Raw genomic sequence first — 23822 nt, 5'->3', positions numbered from 1 at the left:
AAAATGTGCAATAAATAAAAATAAACCAAAAAACTGGGATTTTGGGGGGGAGGAAGGAATGCATCTGTCACCAGCTGCTTCTCTTTGCAAAGGGATAACGAGTAGTCAGCAACAGACTGAAGGTCACAAGACCAGCACAGCGGGCCTTTTCAGTTCCCCACAGATTGGAGGAAGATTCATTTTCTTTTAATGTTCAGAGAAATAAGCCAGTACAAGCCTCACAGCTTTGGCAGACACAGAGAGGATCTATTTCTTTTCACATCTCTGTTGCTCTCCTAGGAATAGTACAGTGGCAGGCACCGCTGGATTCAGATTTGGATTGGCCTCCAAACATGCGTTGGAGCTGGCAATCAGTAAGTTCTGTGTTGATTTAACTTCATTAAGTTGACATAAGTAAGTGCACAAGCAATATTTCTAGGTAAAAATAAAGCCTGTCCTAGCATCCCTTGGAATTTAAGTAAATGCTGCCATCTTCGTTTCTTTTTTGAGTAACTGAAATTTACCAGTTGCTATCATTAAGCCATAGGATTTCTCATCTAAAGATCTCAAAGAGCTTTGCAAACATTTGCTGAGCACCTTAACATGTGTGTCTGAATCTGCGAGGCTCACTGAAATGTTCACTGGTGAAATACAGCCCAGCAGTAATAGTATAAAACAGTTCAGAATAGGAAACTAAAACTGTCAAAGTCACATTAAGCCTGAAAGAAAAGTTCAAAGAGATATAATTACAGATGTCAGACAAGTTTGTATTTGTTTTTTATTTGTGATGTGTTTTGAAGGAGAAAGTTAAGCACTCTGTGCTAGTATTTGCTATTAATCTACACTTCAGCAAAACATGTATGAATGCAAGGCCTGCTTACCTTTTTGGTTTTCAGATTGTCGCTGTTAAATTTAGTATAGTCTTCTCCTGGTTCCACAGGGACATCTGACAATTTCCTTTTCTGAAATGTTAGAGTGAGGAAGTTGCTCTGTCAACCACTTTTATGATGTACACACATGGAAGTTCAAAGCTTTGGCTTTAAAATGTAACCATATCACCAAAATAGGACTGGCAATCAACTGAAGAATCTGCAGCAAGAGTGGAAGATTTCTGTCTGCAATTGTCTTCTCTACATGTGAATTTAAACCATCTTTACAGCATTCAGAAGACAGCATTCAGTGTCAGGGGAAGCATTTTCTTCCTAGCCTTCTGAAGAATGACTGCTAGAAATCAGCCATGATTGTGACTTCGGTGTCAATTTAGAGAACTTTCTGGAGCAGCTGTTGGAAGTTAGTGCCTGATAGTCAAGGAAGTGTGGTGCTCATGATCTCATGGGCCTGTGCAGTAACTCCAGTGTTGTAGCTATCTGCCAACACAAGCTGGATCATCACTAGATGATCACTAGATCATCATCTAGTCTGTTGTCTGTTTGTTCACAGCCTTTAGAATTAATTTGTTTCTACAGGCTGGCAACAGTGAAACACTGCCACAGCTCCACTGACTGCTTCATCACTTGAATCCAACAGTACATTAAGAAGTTTGACTCTGCACGTGCTGTGTGTGCCTTCTAACTTCAGAAATAATGCACGTGAATGCTTCTCGGCACTTCACATGATCAGGCCGTAAAAATGAATATTTCTTTCCATAAACTGTGAGCATGTGTTTAGTTTAAAGGTGAAAACTTTCTGGTATGTTTCCAAAAGGGAAAAAAAGTATGTCGTATTTTACAACACTGTATTTTTATTATTATTATATATCTGATATTACTACCCTGTCCTTAATATCCTGTGAAATCTAGACCACAGCCTTCCCAGCTTTTGTGCCAAAGAGAGTGATTTTGCAAGCAACTTGGATGGTACCATACATTTTAAGATCCTGTTTTATTCATTGTGTTTATGGTGCTTGTGATATCTCTCTCTCTCCCTCCCCCTCCCTCCCTCTCTTTGGCACAGAAGCCAGGTCTGCAGCCTAGATTTCTCAGCTCTTAGAACCAGATCCAACTGCAGCCTTTTCTTTTGATTTCAATGGAATCTGGATCAGCCTCTTTAGGAGGCTGTTTACTGTGCTGTGATTACATTTTCAAATGACAATCTAATGAAGAATTACTTTTCTCCTCTTTCTGGAATCTGATAAACAAGTTTTTAAAACTTGCAACAAAAACGTTTGCATTTCAGCAAAACATTTGCTGTTTAGTTGTAGCAAAGCCTACATATTCTTTGTAAATGTCTCTCATCATCTGCCAACGGCCAGGCTCCCTGTGCTGCGGACATCGCACTGTGGGCAGTGCGATGATTACAACACAAGATCAATGGCTTAACATTAATACAAAGAACATGCAATTTTGATTTAATAATTAAATCACAAAGTGAAGGCTGTACCCAGTTTGTTCTTGCTCAAGAAAGAGAATGTGTTGCTGCTTTTCGGCTGAACACTGAATTTTTTACGTTTCTCCTCCCTTCAGAGCCTAACGTAATGCCCCAACATGCGATTATTTTTCCACAACAGGAAATGCTTGTTTGAACCCTCTTATTTTGCAATAATCATATATTATGTCTGTTAATACACCTTGCCCTCATGAAGAGACGTGTCAACACAAGTGATTAAAAATGGTCTGAAGGAGACTAGAAGTTTCCATGTATAAGCCTACCCTGCTCCTCTGAGATTGTGAAGTAAAGGAGTGTTTTAATCTCTGAAGTTGCAAAGACTTAAACACAGAAACATCATACACACCCTAGTCAGTGCTCTGGAAGTTAATCAGATCCTCAGCAAAATCTCACTGCCCAACAACTGAACAGTTCTAAGCCTCATTTCCTCTGCAACCAAACTGCTGAAATAAAACTGTTTTTAAAAATAGATTCTCAGAACTATCCCAATGGTATAAAAGCTATTCGTACACAATATGGAATGTACATCACATGCAGTTTAATACAGTTGTTTTAACATGCTTATATAGCTAATGACTATCAGTTGGCTCCTGATGTGTGCTTAATATTTCTTACAACGCATAAAGATAATTCTTAACTGAATCAAAGGGCCAAGTAACTGTGCAGCCAGAACAACTGTCCAGCCACATGGAAATAACATATCTGTGGATATCCATTGGAGAACAAACGCTATTAATAACAGTAGGGCTCAATTATTCCTCTATGTGCTAGCTGACATGCTGCTAAACAGAACAGTCACTGAACCAGCCAGAAATGAGGTTATTTTAGATTTTGTTTCGGTAAGTAGCAGGGACATTGCAGGAAAGGCCAGCGTGGTATGTAATTTCATTTCAGCAGACATAGGCTGCCCAGTTTAAATTAAATGGAAAGGATAATCAAAAGTGGGGTTATTGGTTCCAGGGGGGCAAACTTTGCAAACCGTATGCCTTACTTGTCTAAGGCAAAGCAAAGGGACTTGATGTGCGAGGAAGACACTTGGAAGGTAAAAGAAAAAGACTGAAAAAGTGATTTTGGATCTTTTACTTCAAACAAGGTGAAAATCTTGGATGAAAGAGCTTCTCAGACTAAACACTATAAATGCGGCTCCTTGCTCACACAGATGCACAAATATTCCACCACCCCCATCCATCCTCCAAAAAATCCAACTGACACTAGGTGTAAGCAGAATTCTGCAATGGATGGGGAAAAAAAAAGACTGGGGGAAAAAGAAATATTAAAAAAAAAAAAAGATTGGTTTAAGGGTCAGATAATACTGGGACTAAGAACTGCCAAAAAGTCAAGCCAAGTTAGACCTTGGAAAGGAAATTAAAACAAACAGCACAAGGTTGTTTAGCCACAGAGGCAAAAAGAGAATTAAAAAAGAGCAAGTGAAGCTGTTATACTGTAGGGATTTCATATATATTAAAGTTAACCTATGTGTGGACCCAAAATGGAAGAACTCCTTTGCCTCAGTAAATCATTCTCAATAAAGATGAAGAGGTTAAGTACAGGGACAGAAGAGAGAACAGAAACCATTCTATTCAAGATAGAAGTCAAACTCAATATGCTGATCCAGCTGGAAAACTGCATCAGAAATTACAAGATGAGAGGCAGAACCTGGCATATGTTCTATCAGGCAGGGACCATATTAGTGCAGAATAGCCAAGAACCCATCTCTAATGTAAGAAGGAAGAAAAAGTGATAGTGTAGGACTCCGGAGAAGAGAGAGGGGGGAAAAAGTGAAAGAAGGAAGAATAATTAAAGAGTAAATGAAACACAGAATCATAGTGAAGGAACCTTAAAGATCACCTAGTTCCAACCCTCCCACTCTGGGCAGGAGTACCTTCCACTAGACCAGGTGGCCCAGAGCCCCATCCAGCCTGGCCTTGAACACTGCCAGGGATGGGAGTTCACAACATCTCTGGGCAACCTGTGTCAGTGCCTCACTACTTTCACATCTAATTTAAACCTACCCTCTCTCTCAGCTTAAGGCCATTGCCCCTTGTCCTGTCACTACATACCCTTGCAAAAAGTTTCTCACCAGCTCTCCTGTAACCCCCTGAAGGTACTGGAAGGTGCTATAAGGTCTCCCTGGTGCCTTCTCTTCTCCAGGCTGAACAACCCCAACTCTCTCAGCCTGTCTCAGCCTATAAACAAGGTAATGCCTACTAACTTGTCTTTATTTTCTCAAATATAACACATTTTATGGTGACAGAATGTGAAGGATTGCCAGAGGACTTGACATGGTGCCACTTAAGCAGCTGAAATTACAGAAAACAAATACAGCATAAGAAGTTTAAGGTAGGTGAGAAACTGGGAGAAAGGGAAACAAAGGCAAATAATGCAGAAAGGGATGTCATTGGATCAGATGGAGATTACTAGTTAATTACTAATTAAAGATAATAATAGAACACTAACTTTTGCTGAATGTACACCACTGAGTAGCATTATGAACACCTAAAGACCTTTTAACACTGTGAAAAAAAAGTCAGGGAATCTTGAAGACTGGAAACATTAAAACCAGATTAAGTGTACAGAAGAAGTAAAAGGTCATGTACACAGAAACTCACTGCATGCATTTCTTATAAATCTGAGAACTGATCAAGTAAAAACTGCAGTAGAAAAAAAAAACCCAACTGTGGGTCTTAACTATTCACAGCACAACAGAGAGCTATCTGATCACACATCAATAGAGGCAAATGGGATTCTAGTCTGTAATGGGACAAAGTATTTCTACTTAAGACAAGAAGGGAAGAATGCTATCATATTGTATGAGTAAAGGTTTTATAAGAAAAAATTACACATTTTTCTGGTCACCTGCTTTGAAACAATTGAATTAATCTTGGAATAGCTGTAAAGAAATTTCCAAAATGAGGGAATGAAAAACCCATCTTACACAACCAAGTTGGCTTCTCAAAATGAAAACACAAAGCATATATGTTTTCCCTTTACACACTGAGATAACTAATGTTAAGGAGGGAAAGGAGCCATTTCAATTCCAAAAAACAATGATAAAGTTAGCACAAAAGGGCAGGGGAATAAATTGGCCAAGAAGAAACTCAAGGTGGAATTTACAGAAAGGTTTCTGAACATCAGAGGAATGAGGTTATAGAACACTCTTCCAAGAGAAGTAATGGAAATAAAAAATCCTAAATGAGACTCACAGTGAAGAATGGTCAGTGTATGAGAGATTATCCAACACGGTTGTCTGGGAATCCATGACCCAGGAGGTCCCTTTCAGGGTCCTCCAAAATTATATATGAAAGAAAACCTATGAGGTCATATTGTCCCATCAACCTCAATAAAACTAAATAAGCAAAACACATATGAAAAAGACTGTTGACCAAAATCATAAAATATGCTTCTCTTTTTCTTTCCCCTTTTTTTTTTTAAACAGGAAAATCAACCAAAATACTCCTTATTAAAAATATGAGTGACCTGGTAAACTTCTTGTGTTATTTTAGACTGGCTTTTCACAAGGCCTTTCACCTTACTTAATGTATTGTACCCAGTGCTTGGTCTGGTCCAATTTCAATAATAGCTCAGAAAAATTAACTTACAAGACATCTATCCATATCTTAATGTTTTCCTACCTTCAGTGGTGGCTCTGGTGCTGGGCTTCTAAGTTCTGGGAGCCTGAAGAACAAAAGATTTTAAATTAAAAATTAAGACAGATGAATTGCACAACCTAAAGTTTGGAAATCCTTCTTCTTCACAGTTGGTGTAGTTATCAGCTACTCACATATGGCAAGCACTTGCAAAAAAAAGCAGCTCATGGACTGTATATCTGACTTATGAAACTGTTCAGCTATGAGGCTTCAAGCTGCAAATTGCACACTTTTCCCAAAGGCCACCATAACAGAAGCTTTTGAACAGAACTGAACTGATGAGTACGTACAGAGTCTCAGTGATGATCCAAGCCAAGCCTGCTGCTGGCAGAGAACATCAGGATGAGGATGTTGGCTCACCTTCCAGATTTAAATACAAACTAACACAGGTGAGATAAGTATGTCAAACCCAAGCAGCACTAAGTGAGAGGGAAAAGGAAAAAGGACTGGGGATAAAGACTCAATTCTTGGCTCTGCTGTTTGTGCTTGACAATTCTGGACAAACTGCTTTTTTGGACTTTATTCCCACTTGCTTTAAAATAGGATACATTACTCAAGGTTTCATCACTCAATGGTGGTAACAGACATATCTGACTTTAATATTACATCTCCCCCAGCTCACAGTCCCTAACACCATAGGAAAGCCAAAAAGCCCCCATAATCTACATTTGAAAAATCACATTTAAAGTGTGGCAAATATAATCTCATTGTGCCATTCACTGCAATTTTGATGAATAAATCTCAATATTCAACAGAAGTGATTAAATGGACATTAATCCATGCCATGAAAACTATAAGCTAGCTGGAACAATACTTACCCCAAGTATTTCAATAACTCCTTACTCAGATCTTCAGGAATATACTCTGATATTAACCCATGGGCATACCGTACATAATCTTCAGGAAGAGGTCAGGGAGTGGGGAGGAGGAGAGAAAGAATATTCATGTCACACACAATCACTGTTGCTTTAGCCATGTTGTATGTACTACCATGAGGCACAAGGTTGAATCAATAGTAACAGACTCCTAATGGATACACTGTGATGCTTCTCTGTGTTGAGTAGTTTATGTTATATGACACTTGTAGGTTTATTTAAAAAGCAAAGACTTACTGCACTCACTTTGTCAGCACATGTTATTAATATCTGCTGCATGTACTTTACAAAAGCTCTTCACTTTCTGAGAGTACTAGATATCATGTATTTTTCCGGAGAAATTAAATTTTAAAAACCTGCAAAAGTAAAAAGCTGACTCAACAGAACATGCAATCATTAATTTTAAAGCATCTGGATCTTACAATTATTTGGCAAGGGCTTCAGTACTAAAGAACATTTTCTGGCTTCAACTGAAAACAATTAGATGAGACAATGAGTCTATTTCAAAGTCTTGTACTTAATTTTCAGTACTTTATAGAAAATGCCAAGGCCTATCTAAACATCACTGGCAAGACAGGATAATTATCTGTGGAAATATGAACTACTAGAAGCTGTTTTCAGTACAGGGCACTCCTGCTATAAATGTTTTTCTGAGACACTGGGGTAAAAAAAAGTGGCCCTTTTATAACATAAAGTCCTAAACCACATCTTTTCCGGTCACGTTCTACACAAGCACTTACTGATCGTGGGCTGGACTTTTTAAACTTGCTGTTGTTGAGGCTGCTAGGGAGTAACTGTACCCATGCTCAGGAAGCATTTCCCAGACAGATATTAAGGTAAAATCCCACCTCTGAATTCCAACTCCAACAGGCCAGTTTATCTGCTCATATGCCTATGCACTTAGAGAGTTCAGAAGCACAAGGTATACCAACCTTAAGGCAGCAAAGAACTATTTCTTTAGTGCCAGAGATAAATTTCTTTTTTTTTTTTCCATTTTCTTTTTTTTAACCTGGAAAGCCCAATGTAAACTGGCATTGAAGGAGAAAGCATTAACAAACTGACAGCAGCAAACACATTTCAACTATACTGATAATAAATTCTTACTATCACCCATCTGCACTTCTCCTTCCTTCACTGCTTAATCAAAGATTTTTCACTCTCTAAGCCCAATCTAGGGTCAGGAGAGAACAAGAAATAATTCCAATCCAAGACAATTTCACCTCAGCACTTAATACGTCCAATTTATTGCTTAAGAAAAATATTCCCATCATTTCACTCTTTACATTATGACACTGAATGGTGAGTCCCAGTCAACTCCTATTATTTCATACTAAATAAAAAATCCATTCCCTTTCCATTTCTGACTCAAAGCAATCTTCACTGACTTCCTTTACCAATTTAAAAATACCACTATTTGCCTCCTAGGGAGTCTATGTTCTCACCCTAGTGTAGCTTTGTTATTAACCTTTTGTCAAACATCAGGAATACTTGCACATCTCCCTTCGTCTTCTGAATGTAATATTCAAGTCTCATATGATAAACTTCCCCCACTACCTTTCTGCTCTCATTATATCCTCCCCTATTTTTGCCCTACATTTGTAGATGCTAACTACATATGCCCACCTACTTTTAAGGTACTGAAATTTCATAATACCCCTATGAAAGCAATTCTTTACAGAAATAAATTGCACTGTCACAGCAATGAAAGGATCAGATGAGAAAATGAGTCTTATTAGAAATACATGTTGATTAATGTCCATTTGACTTCCTGTCATTCACCTTGCCACAGTGGGAGTACCTCCAAAACTCACCTACTTTAAACCCCAGTATTCCAAATTTCAATAATGCTCTGTCAAACATGAAAACTCAAGGTTTTTAAAAAGACTATTATAACCATGTCACTATAAATAAAGAGCAAGGTGGAAAAAAAACCACTGCAGATTAAAATTTAATTATAAATTTCAGAGAAAAAGTATTTAAGCATAGTCAAGTTGTTGCCAGGTTATCAGACAGATTTAAACCTTAAACTTTCCCCTTTCTTTAAAAAAGTAGGGGCTGGGAAAAAGATGAAAAGCTACTGTGAAGTTAAAGTCACAAGTTTTGCAATTTTGTCTCTTTTTAGAAACAATACATTACAATCTCTGTTCTATAAAAATGTCTATTTGCCTCTTAAATCTCATTTATGTTGCTTCCTTTAATATCATTACTTGGTAGCTCATTTTCCACTTTGTCAGCAAGCTGCTCTGTTTCTTCTTAATTTTCAACAGCATGAAGATTTCTGAATGTCTTTGTAATAAGAAACAATTTTCTTTGGTTCATCTTGCTCTAAACTGTTCTTAATTTTCATTAACATTTGAAGATTTTATTCCGACTCCATTTTCAGGTTTCTCTATAGAATTTCACATCAGTAACATTCAGGACATTGTCCTTCCCAGCAAAATTGTGAATAGAAGCAAACAGGCTCCCATCAGACTTTTTGGTAACAGGATTGTTACAATTTAATACACCTATTATTAAAATTTTGACCTTAATAATGACACATTTGTGTATTCGTAGTGGGTTGAGGCTTGTAAAACACCAGTGCATCCACAAAAATCATCCAACTCATACATTTATTGCATAATGTAATGTTTGGAACAGGAGCCTTTTCTCTGTGACCATGACTTCATAAGACCCCTTCACCATTTTGAAGAATTCTATGACTGCAACATGCTAATACCCCATGCATCCTAATAAATATAATAAAAATAATAATGAAAACAATCAGGTTCTAACACAGACACACTACTGAGTGGGAACTCATATATATTATAAATATAATTTATTATATTATTTATTCTTTAACACAGTCTCAGTTCAGCAAAGCAATTCAGCACATATTTCACTGAGAAAAATGTTTCCTCCTTGAACTGTGGAGAAGTTCAGAGAACCCCAGCTGAGACCTACTGTTAATTACAATGTCATCTGATGAAGATACCAAAGAACATGGAAAAGCCAAGCCACACAGTCACAACTTATATGGAATTTTCTGTACAGGGAATAAATTTACTGCAAAGGTCAATTTCAATGTACTTTACTTTCTAATCATGTATTTTATCTCTGCTTATGTGACTTCACAAAAATAGAATTCATTACTATGTTTAGTTTTCTTACCTTCCTGAGCATCTGTGATCTGTTTACTGTTGATAAATGTACTTGCAAGCACCCTTTCACCTACTGATATATTGTTGCTTTTAAGTGCTTTCACTGTTTGATTAACCTACAGAAAACCAAAGAATGAAATGCCTGTATCAGTATTGTTATGCACATGTTAATGCAGTGACAAAGCTCTTGTAATTTTGTTTCAAGCATATAAAACACTCAAGTTATGGACTGTGGTGAAATTTAATATACATTTGTAATGACTAGCAGATGAGCCCAAAAAACCCAAAGAAACTAGCATGTCTTTGAACATGTTGCCGTGGCAACACAGCACCACTTTTGCAGCACCCTAAGATGAGCTGAGCTGCTCAGACCCAACAGCCATGATTATACAGGTGAGAAATGCACCTGCACAGACAGCACTCCTGAGCTCATTAGGATGGCAAAGACAGTCCTGGTGGAAATCAAGGATTAAAGACTTTACAGGGCACTGCTGTGCTAGATCCAACAGAGAGAGAACTGCCAGATGAAGATATTTTCAACAACGCAAACAGGTAATTGTTCCCATGTAAATATTCAGGTAATCATTGCAAAATAGGTATTCACTCCCATGCCTAATCACTGCAGAAAATGGACCAGATTTTGTGCTTGCATTGATTAATCTAAATGACAAGACCTCTTCATCATATGATGCATACCATCTTTTTCTAGAGTGGCATTGTATTGAGGGCACATGTGCATGAGTAAAATGAAATTCACCTTCTTTATACCAGAACAAAGACCCCCATCAAGCTCAGCTGTAACACCAGTTTATTTCTGGCATAGTGTACAGACCTCTTGAACAGCAGCATGACTGGATCAGGATAATAGCAACCAAACCAGGACCATTCTGAGTGAACTCTGCCAAAACTTCAGGAAATACATTTGTAGCACAAAACCAAGACAGCTCTAACCAGCTTCAAAGCACAGCAGAATTTAGAAGCTGTAGCAATCAAAACTCTCCTCTTGCCCATCTATGAAAGGGACAAAGCAAAAGCAAGCCCCTCACCTTATGCAATGCCTACAGAAATAAGCTGACAGCTTCTTCCTACCCCCACCCCATAAGCCTCTTTCAAGGCCAGTCCCATCAAAAAGAGAAATGCAACAAGCTTGTTAATATCTCTAACACCTGATCACATTGCCAAGTGGAACAACTTTACTGTGATGTCTGTCCTTCTTGGACAGGACACATTCCTTGAACTGAGGCACAGTGCATGGCTACAATGCAAATATGGACAAGCTAATAAGCATTTCCATTTTAAACATATAGCAATTTTTAAAGCAAAAGATAAACACAATACCTTTTTCTTTAACCACTTCAGTGTCTTCTCTTGGCTGTATTTGTGGAATTTCTGACTGCCAATCTCTGAGAAAAAACAAGCAAGGGGAAAAAAGTCATGTCTGGTTTGGATTGCACTTTCAATACCTTTAAAATCTTTTAACTTGTAGATACAATATAAAAGTTAATTTGCATTTTGCATATGTTTGATATCAGGGCAATAAGTTTCAAAAATATTGGAAGCAAAAAAAACCACAAACCAACTGGTAAAACAGACTGAGCTGATATGAACAAGCCTGAACAATTTGACAGTTCTTTAGTTAGTATCTAATCCAGAAAAGCACAGATTTTATTTATTTATGTGTAATTTTGGGTTCCCTTAATTCACTAAGACTCTTCTCAACCTCTTGTAGTTTCACTTCACTGCCCAGTGTCACCACACTGGTAATTTTAACTTCATAGTTCACAACACAAAATGTTGATTCCACAATTAATTTTTTATTTTTTTGAAACAGATTATCTTAAACTTTTATGTACTGAATTCCAGCACCTAGTAAGGGGCCAGGACAGAGTTGGTTACTGAAGCTAAACCATCCACTTTTTCAACAAATCCTTTCCCTGTCAGTTCTCCTCTCTCATGTCAGAGTGACTAAAGCAGAATTTTTACTTCTATTCCCCTTTTACATAATTCAATATAATGTTAAAAAAAAAATACAGAATCCAAAATAGCAAAACTCACTCCTTGTGGGAGGAAGTACATGACTCACTCATGATTTATGGAGCAACACAAATTAACTTGATGATATAAGAATTTCAGAGAGTGCTTCCCCTGTGATAATGAGGGCATCATGAACACTTGTTATTCACATGTGATCAGTTATCTGGAGACACATGAGCTCAAAACACCCAGGCAAAAGAGAAAATTATGAAGGCTCAGGGAAATTTCAGTATAAAAATTCAGTATTCACTCATAGAAAGCCACATTTGGGAAATGGAATCAGATGCCTAATAAGATTTCACAGGAGATTTTGGAGCCTGCTGCTTCAGTGTTCCTTTAACAGGTATTTCAATAAGTTTTAGTCTCCTGAATACTGTTCCCATAAATACCTACATCTGTTTCATGTCATTTACTGATACAGTGTCATATTCCAACACTCATTTCATGGATTTTCCTTCTCCCCTGGCAAACAACAACATATTATTTATGATTCATTCAGCATTTCCTTCTTTGGGGTTTATCTTGGCTCTTCCAAATTGCACACAAATAATGAACTATTATGTGCTCTTTCTGTATGCATGGCAGGGGGTATGGAGAGGTCGAGGAAAGCTGTTTGTAAGATAAAAGTTTAAATCTGTCTCAACAGTTGCACAACAGCAAAATACAAAAATTTTTCAGAGCAAAAATGAAAAAAAAAAAATACACTAATATACACTTTGCTTTATGATGAGCTGCAGGTAAAACAATTAGCCGTGACACTGTTGGCTGCAGGTTTTAGGAGTTAGAAGCTTCTAAATGGCTCTGGAAGAAAAGAAACAGAAAATGGAGAAACACTGGATACTTGAACCTGCTTCTCAAAGGGCTAACATGGTTTGGGTTCAAGTACAGTGAGTACAATTCATGGATTCCTCTCTTATCTAAGAAAGTTCGAGGAAGGGACATCCTCTGGGCACCATCCCCAACCCATGCTGAAAAGTAATTCTAGTCTGGATTCCCAGGCAGACTCCCCCACAACAGCATGATTCAGAGTGACTCAGGGAAAGGAAATGTGGAACTGTGAAGCCATTTTCATTAAAACATGTGAAAAATAATTACACTGAACCCTTCAGAGATCACTTTGTTTGAAAATATTTTGTGTGCTTGACAGTTTTGACTATTAAACTCTAGAAACTGACAATATTTGAGACCTCTGAAGAATTAAAGTGAGTTATGAAAGTCAGAAACTGCTGACAAAAGGATTCAATACTGGAACGTGGATTTAACATGTGATGCACATTTGATATTGGTGAGAGTTAGTGACTAGGTTTGATAATATGAGTATATATTGGAAAGCCTTTTGTTCCCTAATGTGTCTGGTGCCTATAAAACTGGTCTGAGACATCTGGAAAGATTGGGTTTGAGAAATACAGATGGAATATAAGTGGTTCTACAATTAAATAATATGTTCAGTGATCGGGTAATCGCTATGTAGACTTGGAAGTTTCCCTGATGTATTGTTGAGCAAACTGCCTAAAGCACATTTTAAAATCCATTTTCTCAGTGTTTTCCATAACTCTGAAACTTATATGGCCCCTTTTTTCCTACCTTCTGGGAATACAAGCTTGGCAATATTATTTAGTTATTCTAATCAGGTAAGTTTTCTTGGCTCTTCATGTTAATCACATCAGACAAGATCACAGTGCAGCTTTTGCCTTGCAAAATGAAACAAAGAGTAACACTCTGGAACTGGAATTCATAACCCTTCTCTACTGTACATTCAATCCAATGTCAGAATTTATTAGCAAACAACCTGCCTCACCCATAGCCTTAGTGAGCTGTAACACACCCTTTCCACAACTACTAAAGCAGGTAATTCAGAATTTAATTCAGCTAAATGAATTTTCAGTGCCCTTCAAGAATGAGGCCAGGGAAGGTGGATTTTCTGCTAATTCAGTAAGCGTAAACTGTGAGTATTCTGGGGTAAGAATTTGTTAGACAGATGTTAAATGTCTTAAGACTAAATGAAGAGTGAAATAATGATGTTGTGAAGTTCTGTCAAGCAGAACAGAGCTGCAGAAGCCCTAACACAACTGATATTTCTTTCCCTAATGCTTTACTCCTTAAATGAGAAAGGCTACAAAATGGACAACAGGTCTTAAGAGCCAGAAAAGAGTGAGTACCTGAAGTCATAATGCTGGTATTTTTTACAAGCAATAAAAGACATGAGAATATGAAACACATAGAAGTGGATTAAACAGAAAGGTGATGTGTGCATGACAGGCAAGCAGGTGCCAATGGGTTTGTTGCATAACAGTACTCTTGGTGTTCTAAAAAAGAAAGAAATCCTAAGAACAACTGTAACCCAATCCAAACCTGAGCAAGAAAAGAAGTAGCACGTACATGCAGGTACATGCCTGGGAAAATCCAAGAACATCACATAAAGCTGATGTGTGCATGTGTGTACAGCTTTCATGACAAAAGCATTGTTCACCTCACAATTCAAAACAAAACCCAGGAAGTGAACACACCTTTAAAAGCTAATATAATTTGTTGGAAAAATGACACAAACTTATAGGTATACATAATATATTACTTAAAATGGAAAAAAAACCAGGCAGTGAAGCATCTTCACTACTGTCTAACAGAATACAGTTTATGGGAGGATGCTCTGATGGATAACAACTGCTAATACAGTATCAGAATGGGTATAGAAGTTAGATCAAGACACAAGATCTTGTCTATAGCAAATACTTTTTTGTTTTGGGAACATAAATACTGCCCAAAGGCTATATTGTTGTTTGGAGGAAGTTGCCCCTTCAAAAAAATAATCCAGACCTTACCATAAATTCCTATGAAGATTTAGGTTTGACAGCCAAAAGGATGTGGCACCATTTTTCACCTTCTCAGATGCGTGACCAACCTGACCTGCATCATGACAATGTGATCCACTTAGTGGATGAGGGAATGGCTGTGGATGTTGTCTATTCAGACTTCTGGAAAGCATTTGACACTGTCTCTCACAGCACTGTCCTACAGAAGCTGGCAGTTCATGTCTTGGACAGGGGCACTCTTCAGTGGGTGAAAGCCAGTCTGGATGGCCAGGCACAGAGAATCATGTTACATCCAGTTGGCAGCCAGCCACTAATGGTGATCCCAAGGCCAATTCTTTATCTAGTATCTTTATCAAAGATCTGGATAGGGGGAATGAGTGCACCTTCAGTCAGTTCACAGATGACAGCAAACTGGGCAGGGGTGTGGATCTTCTGCAGGGTAGGAAGGCTCTGCAGAGGGATCTGGAAAGATTTGATTGATGAGCCAAGACTGAACGGCATGAGGTTCAACATGGATAAATGTCAGGTCTTGCACTTGGGTCAACAAACAATAAACCTCTGCAACACTACAGGCTGGAGGCAGGGGCTGAGAAGCTGCTCAGCAGAAAGGAATCTGGGAAAGGAAAGGAATCTGAAACAGTGGCTGGATGTGAGCCAGCAGTGTGCCCAGGTGGCCAAAGAGGCCAATGCACCCATGGCCTCTTATCAGCAATGGTGTGGCCAGCAGGAGCAGGGCAGGGATTGTCCCTGTCAGCACTGGTGAGGCCACACCTCAAATCCTGTGTTCAGTTCTGAGCCCCTCACTACAAGGACATTGAGGGGCAGAAGTGTGTCCACAGAAGGGCAACAGAACTGGGGAAGGGTCTGGAACACAAGTCTGATGAGGAGCAGCTGAAGGTGCTGGGGGTGTTTACTCTCAGTGAGGCTCAGGGGGGACATTATTGCTCTCTACACCTAACAGAAACAGAAAGGAGTTGCATTAAAGTGGGAGTCAGTCTCTTTTGCCATGTCTCAAGTGAAAGGACAAAAGGAAATGGCCTTAAGTTCCACCAGGAGACCTTCACATTATGTATTAGAAAAATGGGTTCACTGAAAGAGTGGTCAGGCCTTGGAATAAAGTGCCCAGGTCAGTGGTGGAATCACAGTCTCTGGAAGTGTTCAAGAGGAGTCTGGATGTGGCACTTGGAAATATGGTTTAGGAGTGATTATGGTAGTGCTAGGTTGACACTTGGACTAGACCATTTTGAAGGTTTCTTCCAACCTTGATTATTGTGTCATTCTGTACACAGAAGTTCAATAGGTCTTCTCTCAGCCTGGCTACTTATCACATGTTAGACAAGTTGTAGGGCACAGCAATTGCCTGAAAGCTTAAAAATACTTTGTAATGGAAATACCTGTCACTCCATGAGAAGTCAAAAAGGGTTTTGCACTTCAGATGCATCTGTCCTAAAGAAGCCTTCTCAGAAGTCAGAACTCACCCAAAGAAAAAGTTTGTTTGGTCCAAATGATACAAAATGTAACTAAATGTTTCTGTAGGTTCTTTTGGAAATGCAGGAGGAATAGCAGTATTACTCCACAATTATGTGTTTATGGAAGCACACAATTCCAACTACCCCAGTCCCAAACAAAATGTGACAACAGCCTTGCTGCCTAGATTTTGTGCTCCCTCGTGCAAGTGAGCACTTTCAACAGAAACATGTCCTGCCCTGAAGTTCAAATGCAACTTGCCTACCTTACTGCACATGCACCACATCAAGCCCAAAATACTTGAACTTGTGTGCCTAACTTAACCTCCAACTTCTGCCCCACACAGACACCTTAATGTTCTATGCAGCTAAGAGGAGGTGTGGTCTCTTAATTAGCAGACTTTATTTTTTCATCACCTTTCCTTAAGCCACTTTCCAATTATCTGTAGATCATCACAGTATTTTTTCTCATTTGTTCTTTTCTCTTTAACCCAAACTCCTTGGAGAAGTTCTAGTGCATAAGAATCAGACAGCTAACTAGTTTTTCACTTGGTGGTACAAAAGATTCCTGTATGTTTTCCTGCAGATCTCCATGTGCATGTAGGAAAATCTCCATTCCCTATCATGGAGTTAGCAAGCCTAAGTAGAATGCTGTTTAAAGGACTGAAAATAAAAACTGAGGTCTTGCACGTTTTGCATATCTGCAAACCTGCAAAAATATTACCATGTTCCTGTCCCTTCCCTAGAAAGCATATATTGTCTTCAAATAAAATGAAAGCCCCCAAACCAAAGGGAATTCTGAGCAAAGGTTGAGGAAACTATGTATGGAATTGATAGCCTGCTAACTTTCCATTTGAGTTTTCTCATATACTTCTGCATCCAAATCAATTCCTGTATTTTAAAACAATTAAGTCTTTAAGCTTAAACCCACACCACTAAATTATGCAAAGCCAGAAAACTTGTATTCTCCTTTCTCAGCAGCATACTCATTCTCCTCCAGCTTTTTTTTACTTTTTGTTTCAATGCTTTGTGACAAAGGATGAAAAAAAGTAAAATGGACCACTTCCATGCCAGACTATCCTACACCAAATAAAGAATTTAGAGAGATGTAAAATTCTGATCCAAGTCAAAGAGAGTTCACAACATATACAATAATGTCAAGAAGCCAGCTCTGATTGGTTTATCATTTTTATGACAGCTAGCAACAAGAGTGCATGAGTTTTTCAGAGTTGCAGCAGATAGTCTGAGATCCACACATTTCTGTTCACAAGACTACAATGACAAGCTCTAAGCCTAAGCTTCTGTTTTTAAAGTACAGCTGTGTCCAGCACTTTGGTTGCTTGGTAAAGCAAAAAACAGTATTTAAATCTATCTTATAATGAGGTGACACTAACAAATTGAGGCTTTTTTTTTTTTGTCCTCCCTCCCCCCATCACTTTTTTTCACCTTTTTCCTCTGTTACGTGCTGTATGTACTGTTTAACATCTGCACACTTCAGCAGCAATGGGCAGCTAGGGTATTCTGGATCTAGCACGACTTGATCAAGTGGCTGGAACTTTCCTTGCTGCTGAAAATACATCAAAGGGATTACAAAAGCATTACTAAAATGTTAAGACACATATAATACACACTACACATATGTATATAAATATATATGCATGCAATGACCATAGTTTTAAAATAAAGGATTTAAAGAAGATCGTATTTTGAATGGTAACACATGACACATTCAGAAACTGATTACAAAGCAAGCTATAAATATTTATTTCAGACCAGTAAATACCTGCAAAATGCTGAACTCTTCAAATACTGCACTTAAAAGGCCAAATTTAAAACAACACAGGGAGAAACTAATGTGAAGTACAGCGGGATTTTTTGGAAGATGACATAAGACACAGCAGTCAGTGTGTGCCAATAGTGTTTTAGACCAAAACCTGTTGGATTAAATCCAGTGTCATAACTTCCATTCAAATTTTGCTTTTCCTTCCACAAAGATAAATCTCAAAGGAGAAGGGCAGCTTCTGGAACACAGTATTAACCTTTCACCTCGGCAAAGTCAATTCCAGTTTGGCCAGAGTAGGGAAATAAAGTGATTTTGGCACAACTTAAATAGCCCCACACATGACAGAACCATCAAACAAATTTTGCCATTGCCAAACAATGCATAATCATTCAGCATGGTTTGGCACAACTGGCAACTTTCCCTTTGGAATGATCCTTTAGTGCATCAGTACAAAGACTGTGTGAGCTTCTCATGCTTAGAGAGTGTGCAGTCTCTGAAGCCAAGGCTGAACTCATTATACGGGTCAGCATGAAAAAACCCACTTGGGGTACACTGCTTTCACTATTAATTAATTCTCTTGCTAGACACTCAGAGGCTTAATAAAAGTAACCATCTATTGTTAAATCACAATAAGAACAAGAAAAAAATCCCAAACAAACACACAAAAAGCAGAACAAAGAAAGTATTTAGAGGGTGCTTTCTCCTTAAAAGGGAAAAGACACAATAGCAAAAAGAAGTGGCAAAAAGAAGTTAGGAGACACAAAAATAAAACTGCAGTAAGCTCTCCTTATAGATAACTTACCTGCTTGTGTCCCAAAGCAAGACACCTGCATTTACATCATGCATGGGCACAGAGCCCAAGCCAAGAAAGGCGCTGTACAGGAGATGGCTCTGCTCAGACACACCAAGCAATCCTGCATCACACTATCAAAATCAAAGGATAGTGCAAAGGATGATTCTATGATATCCAGTGATATCCATTAGTTCAAGCTGGAAGTGACTGTGCTGCATTCAAGCTAACCTTGCCACAAGACTAGAATACACTGACTTAGGCAAGGTGCTGCAGGAATGCATTTGCCCTTTTTTAGGACCCAAAACAGCTCTGTGCACTTATCTGGCATCATGCCTGGTCTAGAAAACCAGAAAACAATGTACCAAAAAAGTGAAGGGCAGCACATGACTCTTCCCATGCACTAAAAGAGCAGCAGCATCTGTCCTTTACTCAGGCTTCCTCAACACCCCTCCACATAAAGAGAGGAGATTTACTACTTCCCTAATTTAAGTTTGGTATAAAGCTTTCAGAGGGATGATGAATTCAGAGTGCAGTGCCCAGGGAACAAGCTGAACTGCTTGTGGAATGACCTCTTCCGATGGACCACCCTGACCACAGAAATACAGAATACATCTGTACACCCTATACCTCAAATAATTAAACAATCATAACAGAACAGTAAGCTACTATTACAAAGGTATAGGAAGACTTTATATCTTCACCATAAAAAACACCTGCTCTCCTGCATTCTCCACATGCAGTCTAAAGCAGAAAATAGCAAGCAACCTTGTAGAAATTCTTTTAGAGCAAAAACTCTTAGGATGCATAAAGTGAAACCAATGTCTCCACAAAACAAAACAAACAAGCAAAAAACAACAACAAAAAAGTCAACATTTCCATTTTATTTTGTACCCCTTCTTTCTCAGGCTGCTTATAAAAAAAATCAGTAAATTTGCCTATGACTTTTGATAGACTTCAGAAATTTAAGTGAGGTTTTGCAACACCCAAGATAAATCAATGAAGCCATTTTTTAATTACTCAACTCTTGGATAGTCAGTCATCCCATTGCTGCTCATGGCATGGCATCTCTACAAATGTTGTTTCCTTTCAAGTTCAAACTGGCACAGAAATGTTCCTCCTTCCTCCTCCATAATATCAAAATTTTTCTTTCTTTTTCCCTTTCCCAAAATAACCATTTTACTGATGCCTCAGAAAGGGCACTAGTTTGTTTTGATCTGATGACATGTCAGCATTTTAAATTCAATAGTTCTGGGACAGACTCTCAGACACAGACAAAAGAGATTATCTTCTCTTGAAAAAGAAGGTGATTAGTGCTTGTTGAGATTGAAAGCTGACACTTGTAACATAATTTACCGACCAAAAAACTTGATCCAAACAAAAATACTTCAATGTATTAAAGTTATTTAATTTATTTAATATAAATAAAGCATTGTATTTGCTTTAAATGCAAATTAGATTTCCATTATTATGGAAGATACTCTTTGTAAAATTAACATAACTTCTGCAGAACTGAAGTCAGAAATAATGTTTTCTCCTGAGAATCCCAGAGAAAATAATAAAGCAGGCTTACCTCTTTGTCTGCCTTTATGAGGTAGTAAAGTATCAGAAATAAGGGGTCCATTGGTGTAACAAACAGGAGGCGCCCATCTAGGTGACAGACATTCAAAAGTAAGCTTACACAATATATTGACTTTTTGGGTCTTTAGAATATTTTTTAGGAGTATGAACAATTTTTTTTTTTAAATAAGTATACCAATATTTTAATAAAACAAACAGAAAAATTCTATTTGTTATTTTATATTAAAAATACAGAGATAACTAATTTCTCTACCCTGTCAAACCAAAGCACAAGCTCCACTTCAGGACTTCTGCTTCACGTACTCTGAGTTTTGCATTTTTCTGGACTGTATTAAAGCCAGCAAAATTGAAGCTGCCCTCTATTGGCAGATTTGGGGGCAACAGAAATTGGTTTGGGATACCAGAGATATTCAGCAGTACTCCACCTCTAACACTAGGCAAAGCAACACTGTGCTGGCAGAAGACATAGGCAGGACAAGAAAGAATTTCTAGGGCTAATTAAGTGAGAGCTGTCTTCATATGTAAAGAGAGAATCTGATGCAGTCTCCTAATGGAACAAAATAAACTTAGATCAGAAAACATGGCTCAGTGTGTTGCATTCAAGGTTACACACAAAGGAAGAACATGGTCTCCCATTGAAACAGACACCTCTGCCCATCTGGAGTTCATTGCAGGACAATGGCTTAGTCAGGCTTTTTGTATAACTGCAGATAATTGGAAACAATGTAACATCAAGGAAATTCACTAATGAGACCAAATAATTGATGACAATTTGACAGCAATTAGCAAACCAAAAGCAAATAAATGTAATTTTTTTGTTTTAAATCACATGATTAAGATAATTAAAGAAAAGGAAATCCTATTATGATGTCCCTAAAACTAACAAAAGATCATGTGGGAAGAATGTGGTTTGGGCAAAGCTGATATCTGACCTACCATGTGTATTAAGGACATGATGCTCTGTGTGAGGCAAAGCAAGCATCAGGACTACTTACAAACACAAAAGCTTTGAAATTGAAATTGGAAGGAAAAAAACCCCCTAGCCACTTTCTCAAAGCTTCCATTTAAATGCTTTTCATTGAACCTCTAGGGTTATTTTTGGTGGTTCTAAAGATTCAGACTCACTAGAGGTATATGAAGACCTCTGCCCTTCTCTGCAGATAACCAGACAATTTGTTTTAACTGCAAACACACAGATTTTTTCGTGTTGCTCTTCTCCTCACCGTTTCAGAGATACAGCAGCCCTAACATTCAGGAAGAATTTTTCCACTGTCTTTTTTAAAGAAAACTGAAGGCATTATTTCTTAAGGTAAGAGTTTCCCAAGGGCCAAAATAAAGGTTAGAAAGGGAGAGAGAATACAACATGGACATAATTGGGAGCAGGGAGCAGACCCAGTCTGTTGGCTCACCCCCAAGACAGAGCAAGGAAAAGCTCAGAGACATACTGCTTGCATTGCTTTATGTGCCTACAGAGGATGTTTAAAAGTTAGCACACACTTTGGGATATTACCGTTAAAGAAGGCATATGTCTGGAAGGGTTGCTTTTATTTATTACTATAAATGGACTTTTCTCTAATGAAAAGGAATAAAATAAATATACCTTAATCTCCTGAATTAATACTTATGGACATGTTGGTCTGTGGACATGCTGGCAGAGAAACACTGCTACATTAACATCCTTACTGAAAAGGGATTGTGAAAGCTGTCACAAGCAAGTTACACAAGTTTCCTCCTCATTTTCAGAAATGTAAGCAGGATCAGAGAATGTCCAGGATAGTACAGACCAGCTCCCTTCAGAGAGAACACTGAAATGGCAGCTTTGGACAGCAGGCCTCTCCTGAGAACCCAGCACTTAGGCTGGGGACTGCAGAGGTAATTTAAAGACCATACACTCCAGTGCTGGGAGCTCTAACACACCACTTTGCTCGGCTAGCTAAGGCCTTCCAGCCCTTTATTTTCCTTCCCATAGGATAATACATATTAACTTACACAGAGGACTTGCTGGTGTGATTGACAAGGAAAGCTAACTATTTTATGGCACTTCAGTTTGAACACAATTGAATTACTTACCCCTCCTTCCCCCTTCAAAAAATGACAAATGAACATCTGTCTAATTGAGGCTGCCAAAGGCAACCTTTTAAAGAGAAATGACAAAGCCCCCAGCCCTGGTTAAATCCATATGGCAAATGATTCTATCAGAAGGTGGGGATAGGATGCAGCATTTCTCAAACAACTAGGAAAAACACCTATAAATTTACTAGAAGAGAGAGGGAAGGTCTGTGTACAAACATCAGTTAAAGATGGGGGAAAGACACATTATCCAGCTCACCTTGTTGAACAGTCTGACCTATAAACCAGGAACGACGTTCCTCGTGAAAAGCTTTTACTTCAAACAGCTGCTGTGCACCACTATTGAATAAGTAAAGGGTTGCTTCCCCTGTTGAAAAGAAATCTGGTTTGTGTTTGTAAGCTTTCAGAAAAATCAAAAGAATACCCAATATGTTTGAAGAATGTGCCTTATATACATACAGACACACAAACATACACACAGTCTACATAAACTCACTACAAAGAAAGCTCAGACAAAACCCACTATTATATACAGATGTTCATTTACCAGCTCTATAAACGAAACTGAATTTGAATCAATAAATAAGATGTGTGAATAGTTCATCTTACAACACAAAGCCTTTGATCCAAGCCCAAATCAAAATCACTCAAGAAATCAGCTTTTTTCTGCAGCGAAGGGGAAAGATGGAAAACAAGAGAATTCCCCCTCCTTCTATCATGTTTGTCTTGAGGATATCATACTCTACATTAGGGGAACAAAAGCTTCAAACCTTTAAAGGACAATTTGAAATATTCTTTTTTTGTGCACCAAAATGGATTGTGATGACTTTGTATGGGTAGACATATAAAGTAAACAAGGAAGCCAGAAGAAGTTGGTTTGAAGTGCCCATCAGAACCTTAATAGTTGGGAAAGGAAAAGGAAAGCTTTATTTTAGGTCATCCCATAACACAGCTCTGCCATTTCACATCAGTTTTGGGTTACAATGAAAGGAGGACAAACACATTGCAAACAGGACTGGCATTTTCCATATCTGAAATGGAAAGTTGCCACAGCTACAGAAGGGGCCACTGAAATGTAGTCAGCTGAATCTGTTGGCTGGACTGCTTCTATCTTGGTTATCAATCCATCTTCAAGAAACAAGAGCAACTACAGCAAGACTGTCCTGCTCAGAGCACATAAATTGCAAAGCTGCAGTGACTTGCAGGTCATGGGCTGGCTCAGAGAAGCCTCAGTGTAAGCCCTGAAAGCTGACATCAGC

General features: G+C 38.3%; 1 protein-coding gene across 6 annotated transcripts in view; it reads right to left on the bottom strand.

Moving 5' to 3' along the window:
- Positions 1-23822, bottom strand: part of RNASEH2B (ribonuclease H2 subunit B) — a 42274-nt gene that overhangs the window by 5336 nt on the left and 13116 nt on the right. The window contains exons 3-10 of one of the 6 annotated variants that reach the window (XM_058855215.1): positions 22823-22930; positions 20486-20562; positions 17786-17906; positions 11368-11432; positions 10040-10145; positions 6830-6908; positions 5997-6039; positions 861-941 (exon numbers count right to left, since the gene is read on the bottom strand). In XM_058855215.1, the coding sequence (XP_058711198.1) occupies positions 861-941; positions 5997-6039; positions 6830-6908; positions 10040-10145; positions 11368-11432; positions 17786-17906; positions 20486-20562; positions 22823-22930 (680 nt within the window). The other 5 variants (XM_058855225.1, XM_058855235.1, XM_058855261.1 and 2 more) reach the window with 5 other exon arrangements.

Source organism: Poecile atricapillus, chromosome 1 (genome assembly GCF_030490865.1).
Source record: "Poecile atricapillus isolate bPoeAtr1 chromosome 1, bPoeAtr1.hap1, whole genome shotgun sequence".
NCBI lineage: Eukaryota > Metazoa > Chordata > Aves > Passeriformes > Paridae > Poecile > Poecile atricapillus.
This window is presented reverse-complemented; position numbering and strand designations above follow the sequence as displayed.